The 23,343-nt window shown below is 36.2% G+C and overlaps 1 protein-coding gene across 8 annotated transcripts in view; it reads left to right on the plus strand.

Moving 5' to 3' along the window:
• The window catches only part of WDR72 (WD repeat domain 72), a 238,720-nt gene that overhangs the window by 139,522 nt on the left and 75,855 nt on the right, over positions 1-23,343 (plus strand). For 6 of the 8 annotated variants that reach the window (XM_055279193.2, XM_055279195.2, XM_063640667.1 and 3 more), the window contains 3 exons: positions 1,088-1,179; positions 5,256-5,335; positions 17,537-17,732. In XM_055279193.2, coding sequence (XP_055135168.2) covers positions 1,088-1,179; positions 5,256-5,335; positions 17,537-17,732 — 368 coding nt within the window. Of the gene's footprint in view, positions 1-220; positions 270-1,087; positions 1,180-5,255; positions 5,336-17,536; positions 17,733-23,343 lie in introns of those variants that run through there. The other 2 variants (XR_010121228.1, XM_055279198.2) reach the window with 2 other exon arrangements.

Below are 23,343 nucleotides of genomic sequence, written 5' to 3' on the forward strand. Positions count from 1 at the left end.
GATTACACTAGCTGTGTGGCTTTGGGCTAGGCACTTTGCTTTTCTGGGCCTTACTTTCCTCATTTACAAAAAGAGGTGGCTGGTGTAGGTGATTGTCAAATTCTTAAAAGCTTAGGCTGCTAACCAATTTGATTTATTGGTCTAATCATGATCCCACAGAGCAGATGAGGGACTTAGTTGTTTGCCAGAGGTTTTCATTCTAAGTTTATTCCTGATACAGATTACAGGATGGAAATGATGTGTCTGATGTCTGGTGCACTTTAGGGAAGCTTACGGACTTTTGGTATGCCTTTCATTAAATAGCCTTTCAAATGTTGTTGCACATTAGTTGACTCTTTAAAGAATTCTTCATTGAAACAAATTACAGAATGAAGGTGTCAGGATGAGACTGCTTCTCTACTGCAGCCACTCCAGATTTGATCTGCTGTCAGAGCCCAGATACTGTTTTTTGAGAAATCAAAATAATGTATATTGAATTTGTCACACCAAATCCTTCCAACAAATTTGACCGTTTCACAAAGATTTTACTATGGTTGTGAAGGTTGAGATATCCTTGTATGCTTAACAACTGGGCGCATGATTTAAGTGAATTTTAAGGCAACACCTGCCTACTTACCAGAACATCCCTGGCAGTTTTGGAAGATTCCTATGATTAGAACACTGGCCTAGGGTAAAACCTGCCTTCATAAGGCTCCAGTGGTACCTGAAGAGAATTCTTCGACAGATGTCAACATATTGGGTTTTTTTAATTTGTTGCATTAGTCAGTAGTCATGTGACCTAAAATAGCAAAGCCTGTCTTGTAAATGTAGGTCACAGATAATTCTGGCAAACTAAGATGTGCAGGTCAATTGGGATTCAGATTTTAGGTGGGAGCCTAAAAATTAAATAAATAAATAAGATTTTAGGTGGCAGCAAAGTGAGGAAATCAGATTCACAAAAGAAATTGATATGAAACATATTGCTAAAAATAATCTGTGTTCAATTTCCAAATTTGCTAAAGTGGTCATGTACCCATATCTTTGATTTATTTCCTCAAATAATTTTTCATGCTTTTTAGTAATATACTGTCAATCTTTTTTCTAACAGTTCTTTCAGAATGGAATGTGTACATAATAAGGTGAGAAGTGCTGGGAATGACATTTTAAATATGTCAAGCTTCTACAGTTGCTTACGAAATGGTAAGGGAGTTACTGGCACAGATATGATCTGATTTTTTTTTTCTGTGAAAGGACATAACTAGTCTTTCTATAACTGGTTAGCAATGTCAAAATAAATAACATTTATAAAACACAGATTTTACCTATGTTTGTGATTACACTAGCTGTGTGGCTTTAGGCTAGTCATTTAGCTTTTCTGGGCCTTACTTTCTTCATTTAGAAAATAAGGTGGGTGACATTTATAAAACATTTAAAAACATAGGTTGAACATTTTATAATTTTAAAACATAGACATAACATTTGAACATTTATAAAACATAGATTTCAAATGATCTTTGAAATGCCTAAAAATTTGAAACTTTTCAGCAAAGGAAATACTTAGATGTTAAGTATTTTGTTGTGTTTTATTGGAAAGTTTTTTGCATCAATATCTTTATTACCAAATAAATGATTATATTAGATAATTTTCTTGCAATTTCAGAAGGTTATATTCTCAACTTCAGTGTTTAGATTTCCTCCTGATGCCAAATGGCAAATGTATCTCCCAAACCTGCTTTTCCAAGTTTGGGACATCTCAGTAAATGACAGTTCTATCCTTCCAGTCACCAATTGCTCAAGCCAAGAACTTTGTGATTCTTTTTTACTTTCCCTTTCTCTCATACCCCACATCCAATCTGTTGGTAATTGTGTCAGTTCTGCCTTCAGAATGTAGCCCAGAATCTGACTGCTTCTCACCCCCTACACCAGCAATTCCATCCCCCTCAACCTTCCTTTCCCTCACCCTCGCCCTTGTGAGCGTTCATCCTGTCTCACCTGGATGACCACAGTAGGCTCCTGATCATCTCTCTGCTCCAGTTCTTGGCTCCTGCACTCTGTTCCCAACCAAGCAGCCGGAATGACTTATTCAGAACTAAGTCAGAACCTCACTCTTCTATGTATAACCTTCTGGTGGCTTCTGTTTCGCTCAGAATAAAAGCCATTGTCCTTACTATAGCACAGAAGGCCTTATAGGATCTGGCCGCTCTACCTATGTCATCACATGCACACCCCCATCCAACCTTCTCTCTTAGTGCTCACCCCCTGCTTAACTCATTCCAGCTACCCTAGCCTTTTTACTCTTACCCAAGCATGACAAGCAGGTCTGAGGACCTTTGCATTAGCTGTACCCTTGCCTGTGGTGTTCTTTCCCTAGACCTTCATATGGCTCAACCTGCTCACCCTCCACCCGCTACCGTCCATCAAGTCTTGCTCAAATGCCACTTTATCACCGCAGCAGCACTCCCTACCCCTTTTGCTGTTGTACTGTTCTCCATAAGCCTCTTCACTATCTATCTGACATCCGTTACTTTTAAAAATCTCATCTGCCTCCTGCTTCTAAATTGTAAGCTCCATGGAAGTTATATTTTTGTGACAGTTTTATTCATTGCTGTATCCCCAGTTCCTAGAACAATATCTAGAAGGAATTAGCAAATAACTTTTGAATTAGTGGATGAGTTAAATTAATGGACAAATAAAAGGATAAATAATGACTAGAACAATGGTTTTGGAGATAAGATAGATGGCTGAGATTCAAGATCCAGCTCTGCCATTCACTATTTGTGTTCTATTGGGCATGTCTTTTACTTTTTAAAAGCCCTGATTCTGATTACTACATTTGTAAAATGGGAATGTGATCCCAGATACAGTGCGCATGTTGCCTCCAAAGCTGTGTAGAGTATGTGGTCCATAGGATGGGGTGACCTGAACAACAGTACACAGCGGCCCGCACAGGACTGTTCAAAAGAGTATTTTCAAGTGAGAGTTTATTAATAGCTCCCAATTACCCACTGCTTAGTACGTTCCAATAATTATGTTAATGGGTTTACATATATTATCTCATTTAACGTAAAAACAACCCTGCACAGTAGGAGGCAGCATCTCTGTTTTACCGTTAGAAAAAAATGGGACTCAAGGAAGTTAGATGACTCATAGGCAAACAGCTATTTAGCAGAGGGGCCTGCGTTCCAATCCAAATCCGATTCCTAACCCCATTTCCTGTCCGCTGTGTCAGTCCACTTCTCACATTTATGATTACAGATAATGTTCCCTCTAAATAGCCCCAGTCTGGCTGCCTCCTTTCTCCTTAGATAGTTACTCTTATTAGGGTTAGCTATCCAGTGTTTTTCCTTGTTGTTGTTGTTGTTTGTTTGTTTGTTTGTTTGTTTTTTAGCACTGGTAACTAGGAAGGGGATTGGAATTTAAGATATAATATACATGTTTCTGCAAAGACAGGGGATTGCTAACCAGAATCAAGGAGGCCCCTGTTTTTCCTATGGTTGCCCGAGCAAAAAAGCCTAAGCAACTACTGTTACTATAGAATCGTCTCTCTGGAATTTAGGTTGGTATTTATAGCATTTGAAATTCAGCTAAGGAGTAGGTAAACATATTTTTCAAAAAAATAATAGGAAGATGGAAGGTTAAAGAAAGGACGTATTGACTTCATGGTATTAATTTTATAAAGCCAAATCCTGAAGAATAAAATAATACTCTGAGGTGCTCCTTCTAAAACATTGATAGGAACCAGTATTCACTTCTGGCAGCAGGAATTGACTGAATAATGTTGGTAAGCCTGGGATATTTTCTTTTTATCTTTCCCCCTAAAGTTGCAATTAATTCTTTAACTTGCTGACATTGCCAGGATAAGTTGGCTCTCATTTCTATCACATATTAAAATTTTAACATCACATTAAAGTGTGCTGTGAAGTACCCCATGACGCTAGTAAGTAGTTACAGTTGAGACCAATACTTAGTTTTGATGGTTGAGTCACAAGGTCAACAAAGTGGGAGAGGGAGGAAAAACAGAGATCGAAAGAAAGTGTCCTCTTACCTGCTGTGTTCATGAAGAATGGAAAACATGTCACAATTATAATCTCCTACCATCCTTACGTGTTTTGTATAGTGTTCTTGGTCATTTTACATTTATATTAAATGCTCTATCAGGAAAAACTAATGTCAATAATTGGTCAGAAGTTTCTTATATATTACTTTTATGTTCTCAAATTGCATTGTATACAATACCTTTATTACATTTTCCTTGACTGCTAATGTGGTAAATATATATTCATATAGATAGATAGATACCTCATATGTTAATATAAAAATAGGGATTTGATGAAAAGTGTATCAGACAAATGCTAATTTAAATAGTTGATACCACAATGTCAAACATATATCAGTATATTAATTTAAGTAGACTATTATAGTAACTTTTCCGCTTGCACAAGCCCTTACCATTCTTCCCTGTCTCTCAGGATCTGGCACCTAGATAATAGACTTTAGCCATCAGAAAGCCTTAATTCATCGATTGTTCATTATGATTATATGTACATTTTCAATTAATGAACAGGCACTTATTAAGTACTTTTTTGTGTAGGAAACTGCTGGACACTCTGTGAACCAATTTACATAGACCAAGCACTCACTCATTCTTAAAATTTCACACTGAACATTGAGGCAAATAGATAGAAAGGACACTGGAGAGGGCAAACAGAGAAGAAACAATACATAACAGAATGAGTTAAATTAAAACAGTAGCGCTCTACCTATTGATCAGAGTGGTATAGCTGGGGAAGGACAAATCAAAGGAAGTCTTTTATTTGATTTTACATGTGATAGAGACTAATTCATGGCAAAGTAGAATTTCAGAATTTGCATAAGGAAGGAATTGTAAGATTTGGTGATCTGTCTTGGGTCATCAAAAAGAACAAAAATGTGTTGAAGCTGTAAAAATTAATTTGATTTGATGTGAATATGTGTTAGTATAATTGTTAGAATTACATATAAATGTGTGTGTGTGTGTCTGTGTGTATAAATATACACAAATGGATGTTAACTCTGGCTGTATATGTAAATCATCTGTGGCACTTTTACAAAGCATTAATGCCTGTCGAACCTCTACCACAGGATCTGTAAAATAAAAATCTCTGGAAGATTGAACCTGGGCATTGTTGTTTATAAAAAATAAAGCTTCCCAGGTGATTCTAATATGCAGCCCATCTTAAGAGCCATTATCCATTTTTAATACTCTCAAGATGTAAATGTGTTCTGTATATTTCTAGGTAAGAATGAATCGCAGGTACCTGAGGCTGACCTTTCACTTTTGAAACTAATTTCCTGTTGGAGAGACCAGTCTGTGCAGGTATGGTATAATTCACATTCATGAAGTTATTAGAAGAGTTCCTTGCTGCTGTGGTTCATGGATACCCCCCTCTATCTGAAAATACAAGTAGTTACTCTTATCCTAATAAAATGGCCTTTGAACAGGCATAAAGATGAGGGAAAACTCGGACCATAATATAAGCAAGGGTACACCATTCACTAGGGGAGCGTGAATGCCCAGGGCTGAGGGAGGGAGGTTCTTGCCATCACAGGTAATTTCTTGCTTATTGAAGCTTCAGTTTGAAGCAGGTTTGTCCATCATTTGATTTCAAAATATGCCATACATTAAAGTACCTACGTGTGGGAATTTGATTATGTGAAATTAGAATTTTTTTTAATTTTTGATTTTTGTGGGCACATAGTGGTCATATATATTTATGGGGTACATGAAATATTTTAATACAGGCATGCAATGCCTAATTATCACATCACAGAGAATGGGGTATCCATCACCTCAAGCATTTGTCCTTTGTGTTAGAAATAATCCATTTATACTCTTTTAGTTATTTTAAAAAGTAAAATTAAATTATTGTTTACTATAGTCACCCTGTTGTGCTATCACATAGTAGGTCTTATTCATTCTTTCTAACTTTTTTTGGTGCCTATTAATCATCCCCACCTACCCTTATCCCACACTACCCTTCCCAGCCTCTGCTAACCATTCTTCTACTCTCTACATCCATGAGTTCAATTGTTTTTATTTATTTATTTATTTATTTTTGAGAAAGGATCTCACTGTGTCGCCCAGGCTGGAGTGCAGTGGTACACTAACAGCTTACTGCAGCCTCGCTCTCCCAGGCTCAAGTGATCCTCCCACCTCAGCCTCCCGAGTAGCTGGAATTACAGGCATGCACCACCACAGCTGGCTAATTTTTCTGTATTTTTAAAGAGATGGGGTTTTGCCATGTTGCCCAGGCTGGTCTCAAATTCCTGGGCTCAAGCAATCCGCCCATCTCAGCCTTCCAAAGTGCTAGGATTACAGGTGTGTGCCATGTCACCTGACCTGTTTTGATTTCGAGATTCCACACATAAGTGAAAACATGCAATATTAGTGTATCTGTGCCTGGCTTATTTCACTTAACATAATGATCTCCAGTTTATCCATGATGCTGCAAATGACAGGATCTCATTGTTTTTATAACTGAGTAGTGCTTTATTGTGTATGTGTACCATGTTTTCTTTATCCATTTATCTGTTGATGGATACTTAATTGCTTCCAAATACTTAGGTTGCTTCCAAATCTTGGCTGCTGTAAACACTTCTGCAACAAACATAGGAGTGCAGATTTCTCTTTGATATACTGGTTTGCTTTCTTTTGGATTATACTGAGCAGTGGGATTGCTGTATCATATGGTAGATCTATTTTTAGTTTTTTGAGGAACCTCCAAACTGTTCTCCATAGTGGTTGTACTAGTTTACATTTCCACCAACAGTGGATTTTTTTTTCTCCACATCCTCACCAACATTTGATATTGCCTGTATTTTGGATATAAGCCATTTTAACTGGGGTGACGTGATATTGCATTGTTGCTTTGATTTGCGTTTCTCTGAGGATAAGTGATGTTGAGTACCTTTGCATATGCCTGTTTTTTCTTTGTATGTCTTCTTTTGAGAAATGTCTATTCAATTATTCATTTTTTGATTGGATTGTTAGATTTTTCCTATAGAGTCGTTTGAGCTCCTTGTGTATTCTGGGCATTAATCCCTTGTCAGATGGGTAGTTTGCAAATATCTTCTCTCATTCTGTGGATTGTCTCTTGATTTTGTTGATTGTTTCCTTTGCTATGCAGAAGCTTTTAAATTTGATGTGATTCCATTTGTCCATTTTTGCATTGGTTGCCAGTGCTTACTCAGGAAATTTTTGCCCAAACCCATGTCCTGGAGATCTCCCCCAATGTTTTCTTGTAGTAGTTTGATAGTTTAGTGTCTTAGATTTAAGTCTTCAATCCATTTTGATTTGACTTTTGTATATGGTAAGAGATAGGGGTCTAGTTTCATTCTTCTGCATAAGGATTTCCCAGCACCATTTATTGAAGAGACTATCTTTTCCCCAGTGTATGTTTTTGGCACTTTTGTCGAAAATGAGTTCACTGTAGGTGTATGGATTTGTTTCTAGGTTCTCTGTTCTCTTCCACTGGTCCATATGTCTACTTTTGAGCCAGTACCATGCTGTTTTGGTTACTATAGTTTTGTAGTTTAATAAATCTTTTTTTTTTTTAATTCTGAGAGTACCTCATCTATGAGTTGACTTAGAGGACTGGTTTCTTCAATGTCCAATTTGAATCCTTTCTCCTTTAAGGCTCCTTTTGGTCTCAAAATTTTAACAGTTCCTTTGTGCATTGTACAATAAATAGTTGTGCATGGATTCAATGAATGTTTACTAGAAGTTTATTCTTTTTCATGAACTTGATACATTACATATCAAATTTGCAAGATTAAAATAGCAGTAAGTCCAATTACAAATGATTATTCTTGGTTATAGGGAAACAAAAAAAGTTAACTCGTAATATACTGTAGAGGGCTGATGCTATAATACTAAATATACACAGTTGGAATGGCTATAAAAACTTGTTATCATGGCCTGCAAGTATGCATGTGATTTTTTCCCGAGCCTGACCACATCTGTCATCATTTGCCACCTCCTGTGTTACCTTGATTTAGCCCCAACTGGCTTTCTTTTTATTTCCAGAAGGCGTAAAGCTCATTTGAACTCAGGATCTTACTGTTCTCTTGGGCTAGAATTCTCATTTCTTCATTAATCATTTAGGTCTTTGCTTAAAAATCTATCTCCTTAAAGAAGTCTTCTCTTATAACGCCAACTAATATTGCTGCCACATTCTACCCAACCCCACTCATCTAGTCATCGTCACATTACCTAGTTTTTTTGCTGTGATTACTTTTAATGAAAATTGTATTATTTGCTGTTTTGCTTGCTTATTTTGTCTTCTCACTGTTACATAAGCTTGCTGAGAGCAGTGACCTTGTTTGTCTCATTTCCCCTCTCTTACCAATGTCCAGAAAAGCAGAAGTGACAGTAGGCAGTCAATACATATTTAATGAATGAATGAGTAGCTATGCAGGCAACCTCTGTAATAATCGGAATACACACAAGTACATGCAACTTTATCAGCACATTAGCAGTCACCCCAAAAAGGTTTATCTATTAAAAGTGATATTTTTTCCCCAGTAGCCAAAAAATTCCTAAATAGGGAAAAAATTATTAAAAAAGAAGGATTCAGCAGAACATTTCTCTTAAATTGTTCTCACTTGAAGATCTTTGATAGTTGTTCATTTGACCTTCAAATAAACTTTAATGTGATTTGGGCATGTTTGGACTAACAGACCTTTAAGGTTCTATGATTCTGTGACAGTATGTGAAATGCTGGCTGTAGACAAAGACTACCAGAGAATTTACCCACTCTACGGGAAGTCCAGCCTTCAAGGTTCTCTTCTCATCTCTGTTACTGGCCTGATGCATGACTCTGAAAGATAGGTTAAACTTCTTGATTATTTGTCTTCCTCATATGTAAAATGGAAATAAGTATTGCTGGCCCTTCAGGAAGAATAGAGACTCTTGCAAGTATCCATTTTACTGCTTCAATAACCGATCCTCAAATTCTTATTATTATTATTATCTTTTTTTTTTCTGTCACCCAGGCTGGAGTGCAGTGGCATGATCTCAGCTCACTGCAGTCTCCATCTCCCAGGTTCAAGTGACTCTCCTGCCTCATCCTCCCAAGTAGCTGGGATTACAGGCATGAGCCACCATGCCCGGCTAATTTTTGTATTTTTAGTAGAGACAGTCTCACCATGTAGGTCAGGCTGGTCTCGAAATCCTGATCTCAAATGATCCCCCTGCCTTGGCCTCCCAAAGTGCTGGGATTACAGGTGTGAACCACTGTGCCCAGCCGTCCTCAAATTATTTATAAAGCCATTCATTTAAGCAGTTAGTTGAATTATGTTAGTTTGATTTTACTTTTTTTTAAACTTTTATTTTAAGTTGAGGGGTATAAGTGCAGGTTTGTTTCATAGATAAACTTGTGTCATAAGGGCTTGCTGTACAGATTATTTCATCACTCAGGCATTAAACCTAGTACCCATTAGTAGTTTTTCCTGATCCTCTCCCTCCTCCCACCTTCTGCTCTTCAGTAGTTTGCAGTGTAGGTTGTTCCCCTCTATGTGTTCAAGTGTTGCCATCATTTAGCTTCCACTTATAAGTGAGAACATGCAGTATTTGGTTTTCTGTTCCTGTGTCAGTTTACTGGAGGATAATGGCCCCCAACTCTATCCATGTCAGTGCAAAGGACATGATCTTATTTTCTTTTATGGCTGCATAGTATTCCATGGTGTATATGAGCCACATTTTCTTTATCCAGTCTACCATTGATTGATATTTAGGCTTATTCCATGTCTTTGTTATTGTGAATAGATCTGCAGTGAACATACGTGTGCATGTGTCTTTATAATAGAATGATTTATATTCCTTTGGGTATATATCCACTAATGGGATTGCTGGGTTGAATGGTATTTCTGTCTTTAGGTCTTTGAGGAATCACCACACTGTCTTCCACAATGGCTGAACTAATTTACATTCCCACCAACAATGTATAATCGTTCCTTTTCTCCACAGCGTCTCCAGCATCTGTTATTTTTTTGTTTTCTAATCTGTAATTTTTTGACTTCAACATTCTGACTGGTGTGAAGTGGTATCTCATTGTGGTTTTGATTTGCATTTCTCTAGTGATGTTAAGCTTTTTTTCATATGATTTTTGGCCACATATATGTCTTCCTTTGAAAAGTGTCTGTTCATTTCCTTTGCCCATGTTTTAATAGAGTTTTTTTTTCCTTGTAAATTCGTTTCTTTGTAGACTCTGGATGTTAGACTTTGTCAGATGCATAGTTTGCAAAAATTTTCTCCCATTCTGTAGGTTGCCTGTTTATTGATAGTTTCTTTCGCTGTGCAGAAGCTCTTTAGTTTAATTAGATCCCATTTGCCAATGTTTGCTTTTGTTGCAGTTGCTTTTGGCATCTTTGCCATTAAACCTTTGCCTATGCCTATGTCCTGAATGGTATTGTTTACATTGTCTTCCAGGGTTTTTATAATTTTGTGTTTTACATTCAAGTCTTTAATCTATCTTGAGTTAATTTTTGTGTATGGTGTGAGGAAGGGGTCCAGTTTTAATCTTCTGCATGTGGCTAACCAGTTATCCCAGCACCATTTATTAAATAAGGAATCCTTTCCCTATTGCTTGTTTTTGTCAGGTTCGCCAAAGATCAGATAGTTGTAGGTGTGTGATCTTACTTCTGGGTTCCCTATTCAGTTCCATTGGTCTATGTGTTTGTTCTTGTACCAGTACCTTGCTGTTTTGGTTACTGTAGCCCTGTAGCATAGTTTGAAATCAGGTAATGTGATGCCTCCAACTTTGTTCTTTTTGCTTAGGATATCCCTGGCCATTTGGGCTCTTTTTTGGTTCCATGTGAATTTTAAGATAGTTTTTTCTAGTTCTGTGAAAAATGACATGGATAGCTTGATATGAATAGCAATGAATCTGTGAATTGCTAGGCAGTATGGCCATTTTAGCGATATTGATTCTTCCTATTCGTGAGCATGGAACGTTTTTCCATTTGTTTGTGTCACCTCTGATTTATTTGAGCCATGGTTTGTTGTTCTCCTTGTAGAGATCCTTCACCTTTCTAGTTGGCTGTATGCCTACGTATTTTATTCTTTTTGTTGCAATTGTGAATGGGAGTTCGTTCGTGATTTGGCTCTCAGCTTGACTGTTGTTTATAGGAATGCTAATGATTTTTGCACGTTGATTTTGTATCCTGAGAATTCGCTGAAGTTGCTTAACAGCTTAAGAAGTTTTGGGGCTGAGATGATAGGCTTTTCTAGATAATAGGATCACGACATCTTCAAACAGGGTAGTTTGACTTCCTCTTTTCCTATTTGAATGACTTTTATTGGTTTCCCTTGTGGGATTTCCCTGGCCAGAACTTCCAATACTGTGTTGAATAGGAGTAGTGAGAGAGGGCATCCTTCTCTTGTGCTGATTTTCAAGGGGGAATGGTTCTAGCTTTTGCCTATTCAGTATGATGTTGGCTGTGGTTTTGTCATATATGTCTCTTATTATTTCAAGGTATATTCCTTCAATATCTTCTTTATTGAGAGTTTTTAACACGAAGGGATGTTGAATTTTATTGAAAGCCTTTTCTGCTTCTATTGAGATAACCATGTGGTTTTTGTCTTTAGTTCTGTTTATGTGATGAATCATATTTATTGATTTGCATATGTTGAACCAAACTTGCATCCCAGGGATGAAGTATACTCGATCATGATGGGTAAGCTTTTTGATATGCTGCTGGATTCGGTTTGCCAGTATTTTGTTGAGGATATTTTCATTGATGTTCATCAGGAATACTGACCCGAAATTTTCTTTTTTTGTCATATCTCTGCCAGATTTTGGTATCACGTTGATGCTGACCTCATAGAATGAGTTGGGGAGGAGTCCTTTCCTTTTCTATTTTTTGAAATAGTTTCAGTAGGAATGGTACCAGCTCTTCTTTGTATATCTCATATAATTCATCTGTGAATCTGTCTGGTCCTGGGCTTTCTTCTGTTGGTAAGCTGTTTATTTAACTGCCTCAATTTCAGAACTCATTATTAGTCTGTTCAGGGATTCAGCTTCTTCCTGGTTCGGTCTTCGAGGTGCATGTGTCCAGGAATTTATCCATTTCTTCTAGATTTTCTAGGTCATGTGCGTATATTACTAGTTTATAATATTCTCCAAGGATTGTATTTCTGTTGGGTCAGTGGTAATATCCCCCTTATCATTTCTGATTGTATTATTTGAATCTTCTCTCTTTTCTTCTGTATTAGTCTAGCTAGTGATCTGTCTATTTTATTATTTTTTTCTAAAAGCCAAGTCTTGGGTTTGTTGATCTTTTGAATAGTTTTCTGTGTCTTTATCTCCTTTAGTTCAGCTCTGATTTTGGTTATTTCTGGTCTTCTGCTAGCTTTAGGAATTTTTTTGCTCTTGATTCTCTAGTTCTTTTAGTTGTGATGTTAGGTTGTTAACATGAGATCTTTCTAGTTTTTTGATCTGGGCATTGAGTGCCATAAATTACTTTTAACCCTGCCTTAGCTTTGTCCCAGAGATTCTGGTATGTTGTATCTTTGTTCTTGGTAGTTTTGAAAATCTTTTTCAATTCTACCTTAATTTCATTTGCCCAAAAGTCATTCAGGAATAGATTATTCAATTTCCATGTAATTGTATGGTTTTGAGTGAATTTCTTAGTCTTGAGTTCTCATTTGATTGTGCTGTGGTCCTGGTGACTGTTATGTTGTCACTTATTTTGCACTTGCTAAGGAGTGCTTTACTTCCAGTTATGATCAATTTTAGAATAGGTGTCCTGTGGTGATGAGAGAAATGTATATTCTGTTGTTTTGGGGTAGAGAGTTCTATAGACATCCGTTCCATTTGATCCAGTGCTGAGTTCAGGTCCTGAATATCTTTGTTAATGTTCTGTCTCAATTATCTGTCTAATATTGTCAGTGGGTGTTAAAGTCTCCCATGATTATTGTGTGGGGATCTAAGTCTCTTTGTAGGTCTCTAAGAACTTGCTTTATGAGTCTGTGTGCTCCTGTGTTGGTTGTATTTATATTTAGGATAGTTAGCTCTTCCTGTTGAATTGAACACTTTACCCTTATGTGATGTCTTTCTTTGTCTTTTTTGATCTTTGTTGGTTTAAAGTCTGTTTTGTCAGAAACTAGGATTGCAACACCTGCTTTTTCCTTTTTCCCTTTTCCCACTTGCTTGGTAGATTTTCCTCCAACCCTTTATTTTGAGGGTTGACATGTTATCTTGAAGACAACATACCAATAGTTTTTGTTCTTTATCTAGCTTACCACTCTGTGTCGTTTAATTGAGGCATTTAGTCCATTTACATTTAAGGTTAATATTGATATGTGTAGATTTCATCCTGTCATCATTATGTTAGCTGGTTATTTTGCAGATGTGTTTATGTGGTTGCCTTACAGTGTCACTGGTCTATGTACTTCGGTGTGTTTTTGTAATGGCTGGTAACAGTCTCTCCGTTCTATATTTAGTGCTTCCTTCAGGAGCTCTTGTAAGACAGGTCCGGTGGTAACGAATTTCCTTAGCATTTGCTTGATTGAGAAGGATCTTTTTTCTCCTTCACTTTTGAAGCTTACATAGGCTAGTTATGAAATTCTGGGTTGCAATTCCTTTTATTTAAGAATTTTGAATATTGTCCCCCAATCTCTTCTGGCATGTAGGGTTTCCACTGAGAGGTCCACTGTTAGTCTAATGGGCTTCCCTTTGTAAGTGACCTGGCCTTTCTCTCTAGCTGTCCTTAACAATTTTTCTTTCATTTTAACCCTGGTTAAATTGAATACTTTTGTAAAACAGAGCAAAATTAGCTCCAGAAGTTGAACGTTTACCTTTAAGGTTGGGGGAAGAATGAATTAATTTTGCTGATGAATAAGTTTGTCTAGAGATTGTCTCTTTTGCTTCTCACACATTAAACACTCAACATAAAAATAAATGCTGGAAAAGAAACAGAAAAGTTTGGGGATTGCTAATTTGCATGTTTCCAGTACCACACTAAATTTCCTTGGATTTTGTAATCTAACACCACTGGGTACACATCATGACATTTAGGCCTCCAGCTAGAAATGTTGCTTTTCCAGGAGACGCCCCAAAGACATGAAAGGCCAGCATGAGCAGAGTGTTGGGAAAAATGTTTTATAACAAAAAAACTAGACACTGGAACAACAACCAGGACACAGGGGTTCTTATGCATCTTCATGATGCTCTATGCTATTTTACAGTATTTTGCTCTTCCAAGGTGTTAATGGAATACCACTAAAATTTTTAGCTTGCCTAGGACTCAGTAATACCTTTAGTTAATAAGCATATGTCCCAGATTTGTAGCTGACTCTTTCCAGTCAATGAGTTTGTAAACTTTATTTTTAATCTGTGCACATTGCCTCATAAAAGAATATGATTCTTTGATATCTACCTTTTGGAAGAAATTTGTTTATATACATTGGGAAGACAGCTTTATAGCCATAATGCTCAATACTAGCTCATTATTAAAATTACAAAGTTATATAAAATGCCATGTAAACATTTTATATTTTGTTGGAGAAAATTCTATTTCTATTGACTACCTGTAAAATCTATCTACTACATTTATAGAGAGAGACTCAAGTATTGATAGTTATAAACTGTCAATAAATTATACTTTCCACAGTTTATTTTTGAAAGTCTGCAGAATCTATTTCAATTCCACTAGTATTTATGTAGTGCCCATTCTATTCCAGATACTATAATAACATTATTACATGTTTAGAAGATACAGCCTTTCTCTCATCTCACACTGAGTTTAAATATATATTTTGAGTTTCTTGCCAATTGGATGCCATTCAGTATTCGCTTTTAACTGTTGTGGCTCTGAGTACCCTACTCATCATGGTTAATCTATTTTATTCTATAGTTATTTCTGTTCCCCTTGTTTTTGATGATATTCGTATCATTATTCTTATAATATGCATTTGTGGTGACGACTATGTAAAAAAAATCAACAGTTAAAGTGAAGTCATGACATGTAAATCAAATAATTAGAAATATTAAATTAAAATACATAAATTCCTGTATATTTTTAAGAAAGAATGATTATCCAAGTTGTATAGGATATTATATTCAATGGGAGAGATGACATTTTAGATCACAATTGTGGGCATGCCTCTGGGGTGATAAGCATCCCAGGGTGAGAGGCCAGCCATAAGCCCAGTGAAGGCATATGGCCAAACTACCCATTCTGAGGGGTATAATATACTCTGGACACATTGTGGGTCTTCGGATATCCTCCAATATCCTTAATTTATGAGTATAGAAAGAGCAATTTCCATGCATTGTTCTGTTACTGAAAGCTCTTGTCCTAATTTCTGTCAGTATCACAGACTGTTTTGTAAGTGAGAACATGAAGTTTCAGAGTGACTTGTCAAAGGTTGGATTTGTGGTAACTGTCATAGTGGAATAGGAAATGCAAACCTTTTCACTTATAATCCCGAGTTCTTTCTACCACATCATCCACATCATGGAACCAGTGCTATCAAATAACATGTATGACAAAGTTAAAATGAAATAACTTCAGTGTTATAAAATTGTTCATCATGAATAAGTAATACAATATATCCCATCATGTGAGACACATAAATCAGCATAGTTTACCAATATTGTGATATATATATAGCAGTATATGTTAGTAAGAAACATATATAATACTTAATATATATATATCTCAAAAGTGGTATATATATATATATATATATATATATATACCAGATTTGTCACCCAGGCCGGAGTGCAGGGGTGCAATCTGGGCTCACTGCATCCTATGCCTCCTGGATTCAAGCAATCATCCTGTCTCAGCCTCCTGAGTAGCCGGGACTTACAGGCGCACACCACCAAGCCAGGCTAATTTTTGCATTTTTTGTAGAGACGGGGTTTCACCATATCAACCAGGCTGGTCTCATATGGTAGATATTAATAGGCACTATTCACCAGCATCATGATATGCAGAAGTATATCTTAGATTGATGGCACCTAATTGATACTCTGATGTTAAATATCTCATTACATGATATTCATGAGTAAGCACCATTCACTTGCATTGCGATTAGGCAGTACCTCATGTTAGTATGCATGGTGTGCAATAGTGATATTCTACTATTCATTAGCCTTTTTTCACTCCTTAGTCAAACATTTGAGTGTGGGCTGGACAAGGGCAGGGAGATAATCAGCAATCAGGAAGCTGCTCCAGTATTCTCAGGAAGCTTCCTATATTTAAAAGTCAGAGGCCAGCTTCTCTGCCCCAGGATTTCAGCAAGTATCTGCCATCGTAATAAGCTCCTTGGATGTCCCTGGGACCTGAAGGTCTCACATGCTACCATCACATACAAAAGAGGCTGAATGTAATTTGTTTACACAAATACACGTTCAGTTTTTGGCCAAAGCATCTCTAGGTCACCACTCTCGGTGTTGTCCCATATCCCTAGCTCTAGACATGCTTATGGGTAGACCGGGAGTAATGGAGGGGGCCAGGGCAAATTGTGGAACATGATTCAGCTTGACAGAGGACAGACTTCTGAGGGGAAAATATATATGCTATGGCACTGGGATGTGGCTATATGAAAGGCACTGGGATGTAGCCATATGAAAGGTTTAACTGTTGGCTGGAGAAGGGTGATGAGAAGGTGTCCCTAGTTTGTCTGTATCAGCAGTGTCCATTCTTTTCTCTCCCTAATTCAGCTCCTGGCCTTCCTTGGGCTGTACCTAACTGCTAGACCTTGCCTCATCTTTTACCAGGAAGAGGTCTAGGAAACTGTCACTAGCTTTGCACTGAGGGCAGAGGATATAGAATCTTGAGTGGACATGTACTTCGAAGGACATAGAATCAGGGATCAGAAGGTCTGTCCACCAAGTCTGTGTAACCTTGAGGTGTCATGACCCAGATTCCTCATTTTAAAAATGAAGAATTTGGTTGGTGTTCTGTAGCAAGTGTCCCTTTCCCCCTCCTTCGAACCATAGGTCCTTGACTGGGCACACACAGCAATTGGAAGACGGGCCTTGCAATACCTTAATCTATGTAAAACCACATAGGTATGCACAAAATTTAGTGAGATTTATTATTAAAGTCATTTCTTTAATTTTCTGTGTAAAGCATAGTTTAAATGCAGTGTTTATTTAAATAATGCTTTGGAGCTAGACATAGTTTGAGGATCTAACCTTGTCTTTAAGAGCCATAGGATAAATTCAAATGAATTTTCTTTATCTTCTGGTGGAAATGGAGATAGGAAATATAATTAAAAACTCCTCTTTGTCCCATGGTGTAATGCTTGGCATTCTGGACTTTAAAAAATACCCCTCAAGTATCCTTTTAGAATCTCTTGCATTGCAAAAAAACAGTGTGAAAGTCTGGGTGCCAGTTGTTGCTACCCACATTTCAGTTGTTGTGGATGCTAATTCTAGAAGAATGAAAAGTTATCATTTATGGAAACCTGTTCAAATTTAAATTCTAGGCTTCGGATTTTTTGCAACATACCCAAGCATTTGTAATAATACTAAAAATAATTCACTTAAAAAATACCTTACAGGTAACTGAAGCAATACAAGCTGTTCTCTTGGCGGAAATTCAACAACACATGAAGAGTCTGGGAGAGATACCAGTCAATAGTCAACCAGTGTCCATGGCAGAGAATGGTAACTGTGAGATGAAGCAGGTGCTGCCAAAGCTGGAATGGACAGAAGAACTAGAGTTACGGTGTATTAGAAACACTTTGCCTCTGCAAAGTAAGTACAAAATTTATTGGTATACTCTTTTAACAGAACTTTTCTACTGTAGATAGTCTCCAACTTATGGTGGTGCAACTTAACGATTTTCGATTATATTATGGTGCACAAGTGATAGACATTCACTAGTCTCCTTGACTTATGATGGGGTTATATCTGGCTAAACCCACTGTAAGTTGAAAAGGTCATAGGATGGGTTTATCCAGAAGTAACACCACCATAACTTGAGGAGCATCACTACTTAGAGAGTGTTGAAAATGTAAGTTCACAGTATATCATTTCTGCAAGAGCTGAGCCAAGTGCCCTGTTTCTGACCTATTCTGCTATCAATTTCCTCTTATAATTGTCAAATGTTTGAAGGACTTCTAGATCCTATTATAATCATAAATATTTGCCAGAAGAACAGCTTGTATTATTTATAACAATGTTTTGAAGTTAAGCAATTAAAAGTGAAAGCAGAATTAACAGCAATAGCTTAATGGGATATATATTACAGGAATACCCTAATCATAATGGGTAGATTTGTTTTTACTTTGTACCTTGATAGAAGTTATGTGCCAGTTTTCCTTTTCTGGGCAATAGAAGTATCATATTTGTATAGTTGGATCATTTGATTTTATAACAAACTTCATCACTGTCACTTCCTAATGATAATGTTTATGGTTTGGGGCCAATAAGTGAGTCTAAATTTATGTTGTAGAATGTTCTCTGATTTTTATCATACTGTTAGCTGTTACTTTAAAAAAGTTTTAAAAACTGTAAAAAAAGTACAACTTTAATTTTCAACTTTATTAGTAAGCTTTTGATGAATACATTAATTTATCATGTGATTAAATGTGTGTTTTTGTCAGGAAAATATGTTATAAATTTACATATTACAGGTGGTTAAATTGTCAAGTACTTCTTTGATCTCTCACAAAGGGTTTTCTTTTAATTTATTCAGGACTAGGAATCATGTTACTATATATAAAATGTTAAATCTTAAAACAGGCGTCATTCTTGGAAATACTTCATGATTTCTTCTCATTGTTTTTATGAGATTACTGATTGGAGAGTGTTATGTAGAGAGAAATGAAAAGGCATATTTAGCAAAGGCCAGAGATCAAAACAGGTAGAATATGATTGAATGCCAGGACAGTTGCTGATTATGGTAAATTCAATTAATAATTTGATAAAGCTAGATGGTTATTTCAAGTCATTTGCATGTTTGTTTTTCAAAAATTAGCTTTAATGATCTGGTAAATTCACCTCTGTGAAAAAGCTCCTGTTTCATTATATCACGTAATTATAGTTGTATTACATATTTTAAGCAAGAAGTAGACAAATTGCTTTTTAATTAATTTGGAGTGACTACATTTGCATTTTTGACACATATGGAGGGCTACTCATAGTGTCAATGATAGGTTTCTTCCAACTCTCCCAAGACAGCTAATGTTACTTGTTCATCGTGTGTTAACTCTCAGTAGATGTCATTTCTGAATTTTCTCCCTAATCTTGATAGCCTACCTTATTCATTGGCCCAGAGCCCCATTTTCTAGGTAAGATATTGTTGGTCAGCTATCCAAGTGAAACTTTAGATAAATTTTTTCTGTCACTTGGCTTACTCATATTTGAGGTTTCACCAATTGTGCCCAATTCTGTCCCCAGTACATTCTTAGACATAAGGATACTAGCCAGGTGCCTACAGTCCCAGCTACTTGGGAGGCTGAGTTGGGAGGATGGTTTGAGCCTAGGAGTTAGAGTCCAGCCTGGGCAACATGGCCAGACTGCATCTTTAAAGAAAGAACTGTTGGTAGTATAGAATTTAGTCTTACTATGACTAAAGACATTTGGATTAAAGTGTGGTATTAACTCTCTTTTGATTAATTATCGAATAGTCCTTTTTTTTTGCCTATGGTAAAAGAAAATTTGTGGTTAATTTGTGATAAGAATTAGAACACCAGAATATTACACCTACTTTATATGTTGGTGGATGAAATTTAGAATACTTTATTTAAAAGAACAAGAACATATTCACAAAATGCTGGGCATATATTATTTTCAGAAATATTACCTGCAGGAAAATATTAACTACAATTGCAATTAAATTGGAGACACATAAAATACATCGAAGAGAGAACTATCCAAGTAGTATTATATTTCATATTAATATTGCCCTTTTCTGTTTGAGAGAATGCTTACTTTAAAAAAACTATTCACAAGAACTTAGTAAAATTACAGGAAATGTTTTTAGACTTTCATTACAGTGGCATGTAGTGCCTTACTTGATAGGATTTTTTTTTTTTTTTTTTTTTTTTTGAGGCAGGCTCTGTCGCCCAGTCTGGAGTACAGTGACATGATCATAGCTCACTGCAACTTCCACCTCCTGGGCTAAAATGATCCTCCTGCATCAGCTTCTTGAGTAGCTGGGACTACAGGCAAGCGCCACCATTATAAGCTAGTTTTTTTTTTTTAATTTTTATTTTTAGTACAGATGGGATGTCAACATGTTGCCCAGGCTGGTTGATAGAGTTTTTAGAAAACATAACCGGAAAACTGTTATCTTTATTTCTAATGTCCTAAGACAAAATGTAATATGATTATATAGGTGCTATTCACTGGGTGTACTAATTCCTCAAATTTCATAGGCAGATTTACTTAGCCTAATCATTGCAACATATGTCATGTTGCAAAATATTCTTATGGCAAATTGTATATGTTGTTTAATTTCATCAACTCTTTGCTTATTTGTCCTCTGTGAGCTCCTGCCCCTCCCCTTGTTTCTTAATTTCTTTTTTTCTTTCTTGGTTTCTTGGTGGTACATATTATTTATAAATCATTTGGAAATTAAAAGATGATGGTTTTGCTATACACAGATACTCAAACTTCTTTTATGCTAAATGGAGTATATTTGATTTATTAGGATTATAGCAATATGGCAACAATGTCACAAGGAAAAATAATAATTATTGAGTTTTTAATATATTCCAATGCTTTGCTAAGTATCTTATGAAATTTAGCTCACCATTTCCTTTAATTCTCACACAATCCACACGAACCCTAAGACCCTTTTTCTGACATTTAGTTCTTTGTGTAAAGGACTTTACCGTTTTTTAAATATTCATGTTCATTGAAGTGAAATTTCAAAGTACAACTGAAAAGAACTATAAGAAAGAAAGATTCCCGTCATGCTTGCTAGGTTTGTCCTGAGAAATTACTTATTTTTTTATTTACATACTAATTTTATATTTTTTATCATATACATTAAAATAGTGTTGAAATCCATTTTTAAAAATAAGTTTATCACCACACCAGCTATCTTTCTTTTTTTTTTATTTTCAACACAGTGCCTCACTCTGTCACCCAGGCTAGAGTGCGATGGTGTGATCTTGGCTCACTGCAGCCTCAGTCTTCCCGGCTCAGGTGATCCTCCCACCTCTGCCTCCTTAAGTAGCTGGGACTACAGATATGCACCACCACACCTGGCTAATGTTTGTATTTTTTGTAGAGATGGGGTTTCACCATGTTACCCAGGCTGGTCTCAAACTCCTGAGCTCCAGCAATCTGCCCATCTTGCCAAACCAGCTATCTTAAATGCCACCAGTGGTATACATCTTACTCTTTGAGACATAATTCCTATACTACCCCCTTTTCAAAATGAATAAACTAAGACTTAAGAGAGGTTATGTGTCTTGCCTACAGACACAAAATTACTAAAAACAGGGAAGCAAACCCAGATATTCTCTTAAATACTGTGCTGTTATCCAGTAAGCTACGTTTTCCATACTTGCAACATGGAAGAAATTTGCCCTAAATCAGTTTGGTTTAAAAATCAAATAATTTGCTAAGTAATTTTCTTAGATTTTTATTCTTTTCTCATAAATAATGCTTCTCTTACTAAAGGAAATGCAGAGTATTTAATTATTGCCATCTCAACCCTCATAATAAAGAAAATCACCAGGTGTCTGGAACTATTTGTAGGGATGTGTCTAGAAAGCAATGGAAATCCAATAAAGTGAGAGTTAAAGCATAATGTATATTTAAACCTATAATTTTATCTTATTTTTCAGTGTTTTCTCCTATTACACTTCGCAGCATGTATTTTATTTGAGGTCTTAATATTTGTGTATCTGTGTTTTATGGGAAAGTGGTGGATTTTATCTAAGTTTATGTTTTTATAATGATTACATTGCTATCTTCCTTGAATCTCTTTAATAAGAACTTGTACAATTAACACTTACATTTGAGGCTTAGATTCATTGCTTTAATAACAGCAATAGTTTCTATTATTAAATTGCATTTGAAAGTTATTTCCCTTTACTTTCTTTTGAATGTTATTTGGATCAGTTTAAACAGGTGCTCTAAATTGTTCCATTAAATAAATTGGTTGAACTAGAAATGGAGGCTTTGTAGATAAAACTGTCACCTTGGAATTATTGGCTGAATTTAAATTTCATGCTAAACCGTGTGGTTGTGAAAATGATGCATCAAATATGGGTATTGCAAATAATCTTTATTGCATGCATCATCTTCAAAGACTTATCTAGAAAATTAAATAATAAAAATGTGGTGTTTGTTTAAATAAAACCATGCATCTATTGTAAATCAAGAAAATAAAAATCCATTCAACAGAAACATTTTGGTGATCCTGCCCTGCAGAAGTACGGGCCCAGGGCAGGCTTTCTTGGCCTGCTGAGTTTTCCAGAAGGATATCTACTTGTGGAAAGGCTTTGTGACTACCCTACAGGGAAACTCTTCCCTGACTGCCATTATTTGTAGTAAGTGCATCTTTTTTTCATTTACTCTAAGATCTCCAGGACTAAGTTAGTTCTTTATGGCCACAGAAGTCACTTAGGAAAGGCCTGTGTGGTATGTCTGATCAAGGAGCAGAGAAGTAATGGAAGACACATCATACCACTCGTATGTGGTAATGAGGTCTGGGGCTTTCTCTCTAGTGTGGTATGGGAAATCTTTTAGGCACTAATGGCACAAATTGTAATGGGATCACATTACCTGTGTTTTAGGGGCAAAGCACAGTGATACATGACTGACTGTGGTGTCATGACTTGGCCCGTATGTTGAGTGGTACATGTTACATATGGTATTCCAGGTGTGCCGAAGATATAGTGGAAGGTCGACTCCACAAAAGGCATCCTTGGTGTGTTCAGTTTCAAGTGTACCTGTTTAGGTGACCATAGATTTTATTTTATAGTTTTTAACTAAACTAATCACCAGAAAATAGACAAGACGCTTAACAGTTCTCTGTCAAGAAACCATGGTTTAAAGATAATAGGAATAATGCAAGCTTGAGAAAACAAGATGTAAATGGCATTGCCAAACTTAACTTATGCTGCATCAGAAGGTATATATCTGTGTGTGTGTGTGTGTTTGTGCGTGTGTGTTGTATGTATATATGTGTGTATGTGTGTTAATTTCCTCACTTTGGAATTTCTATTTTTGTGTGTATTTTATAAAGGACATAATGTTGATATGTTAATAGCATGTACAAGCATTTATAAACAAACATACATATATTGTTGATGCATATTTCAGAGCTCCTCTTTGTTATTTTCTACAAGAAAATGTCTCACTTAAGCTACAATTAGGCAGATATGATTGACTTTTGGTTATG

This window comes from Symphalangus syndactylus, chromosome 5 (genome assembly GCF_028878055.3).
Source record: "Symphalangus syndactylus isolate Jambi chromosome 5, NHGRI_mSymSyn1-v2.1_pri, whole genome shotgun sequence".
NCBI classification, from domain to species: Eukaryota; Metazoa; Chordata; class Mammalia; order Primates; family Hylobatidae; genus Symphalangus; species Symphalangus syndactylus.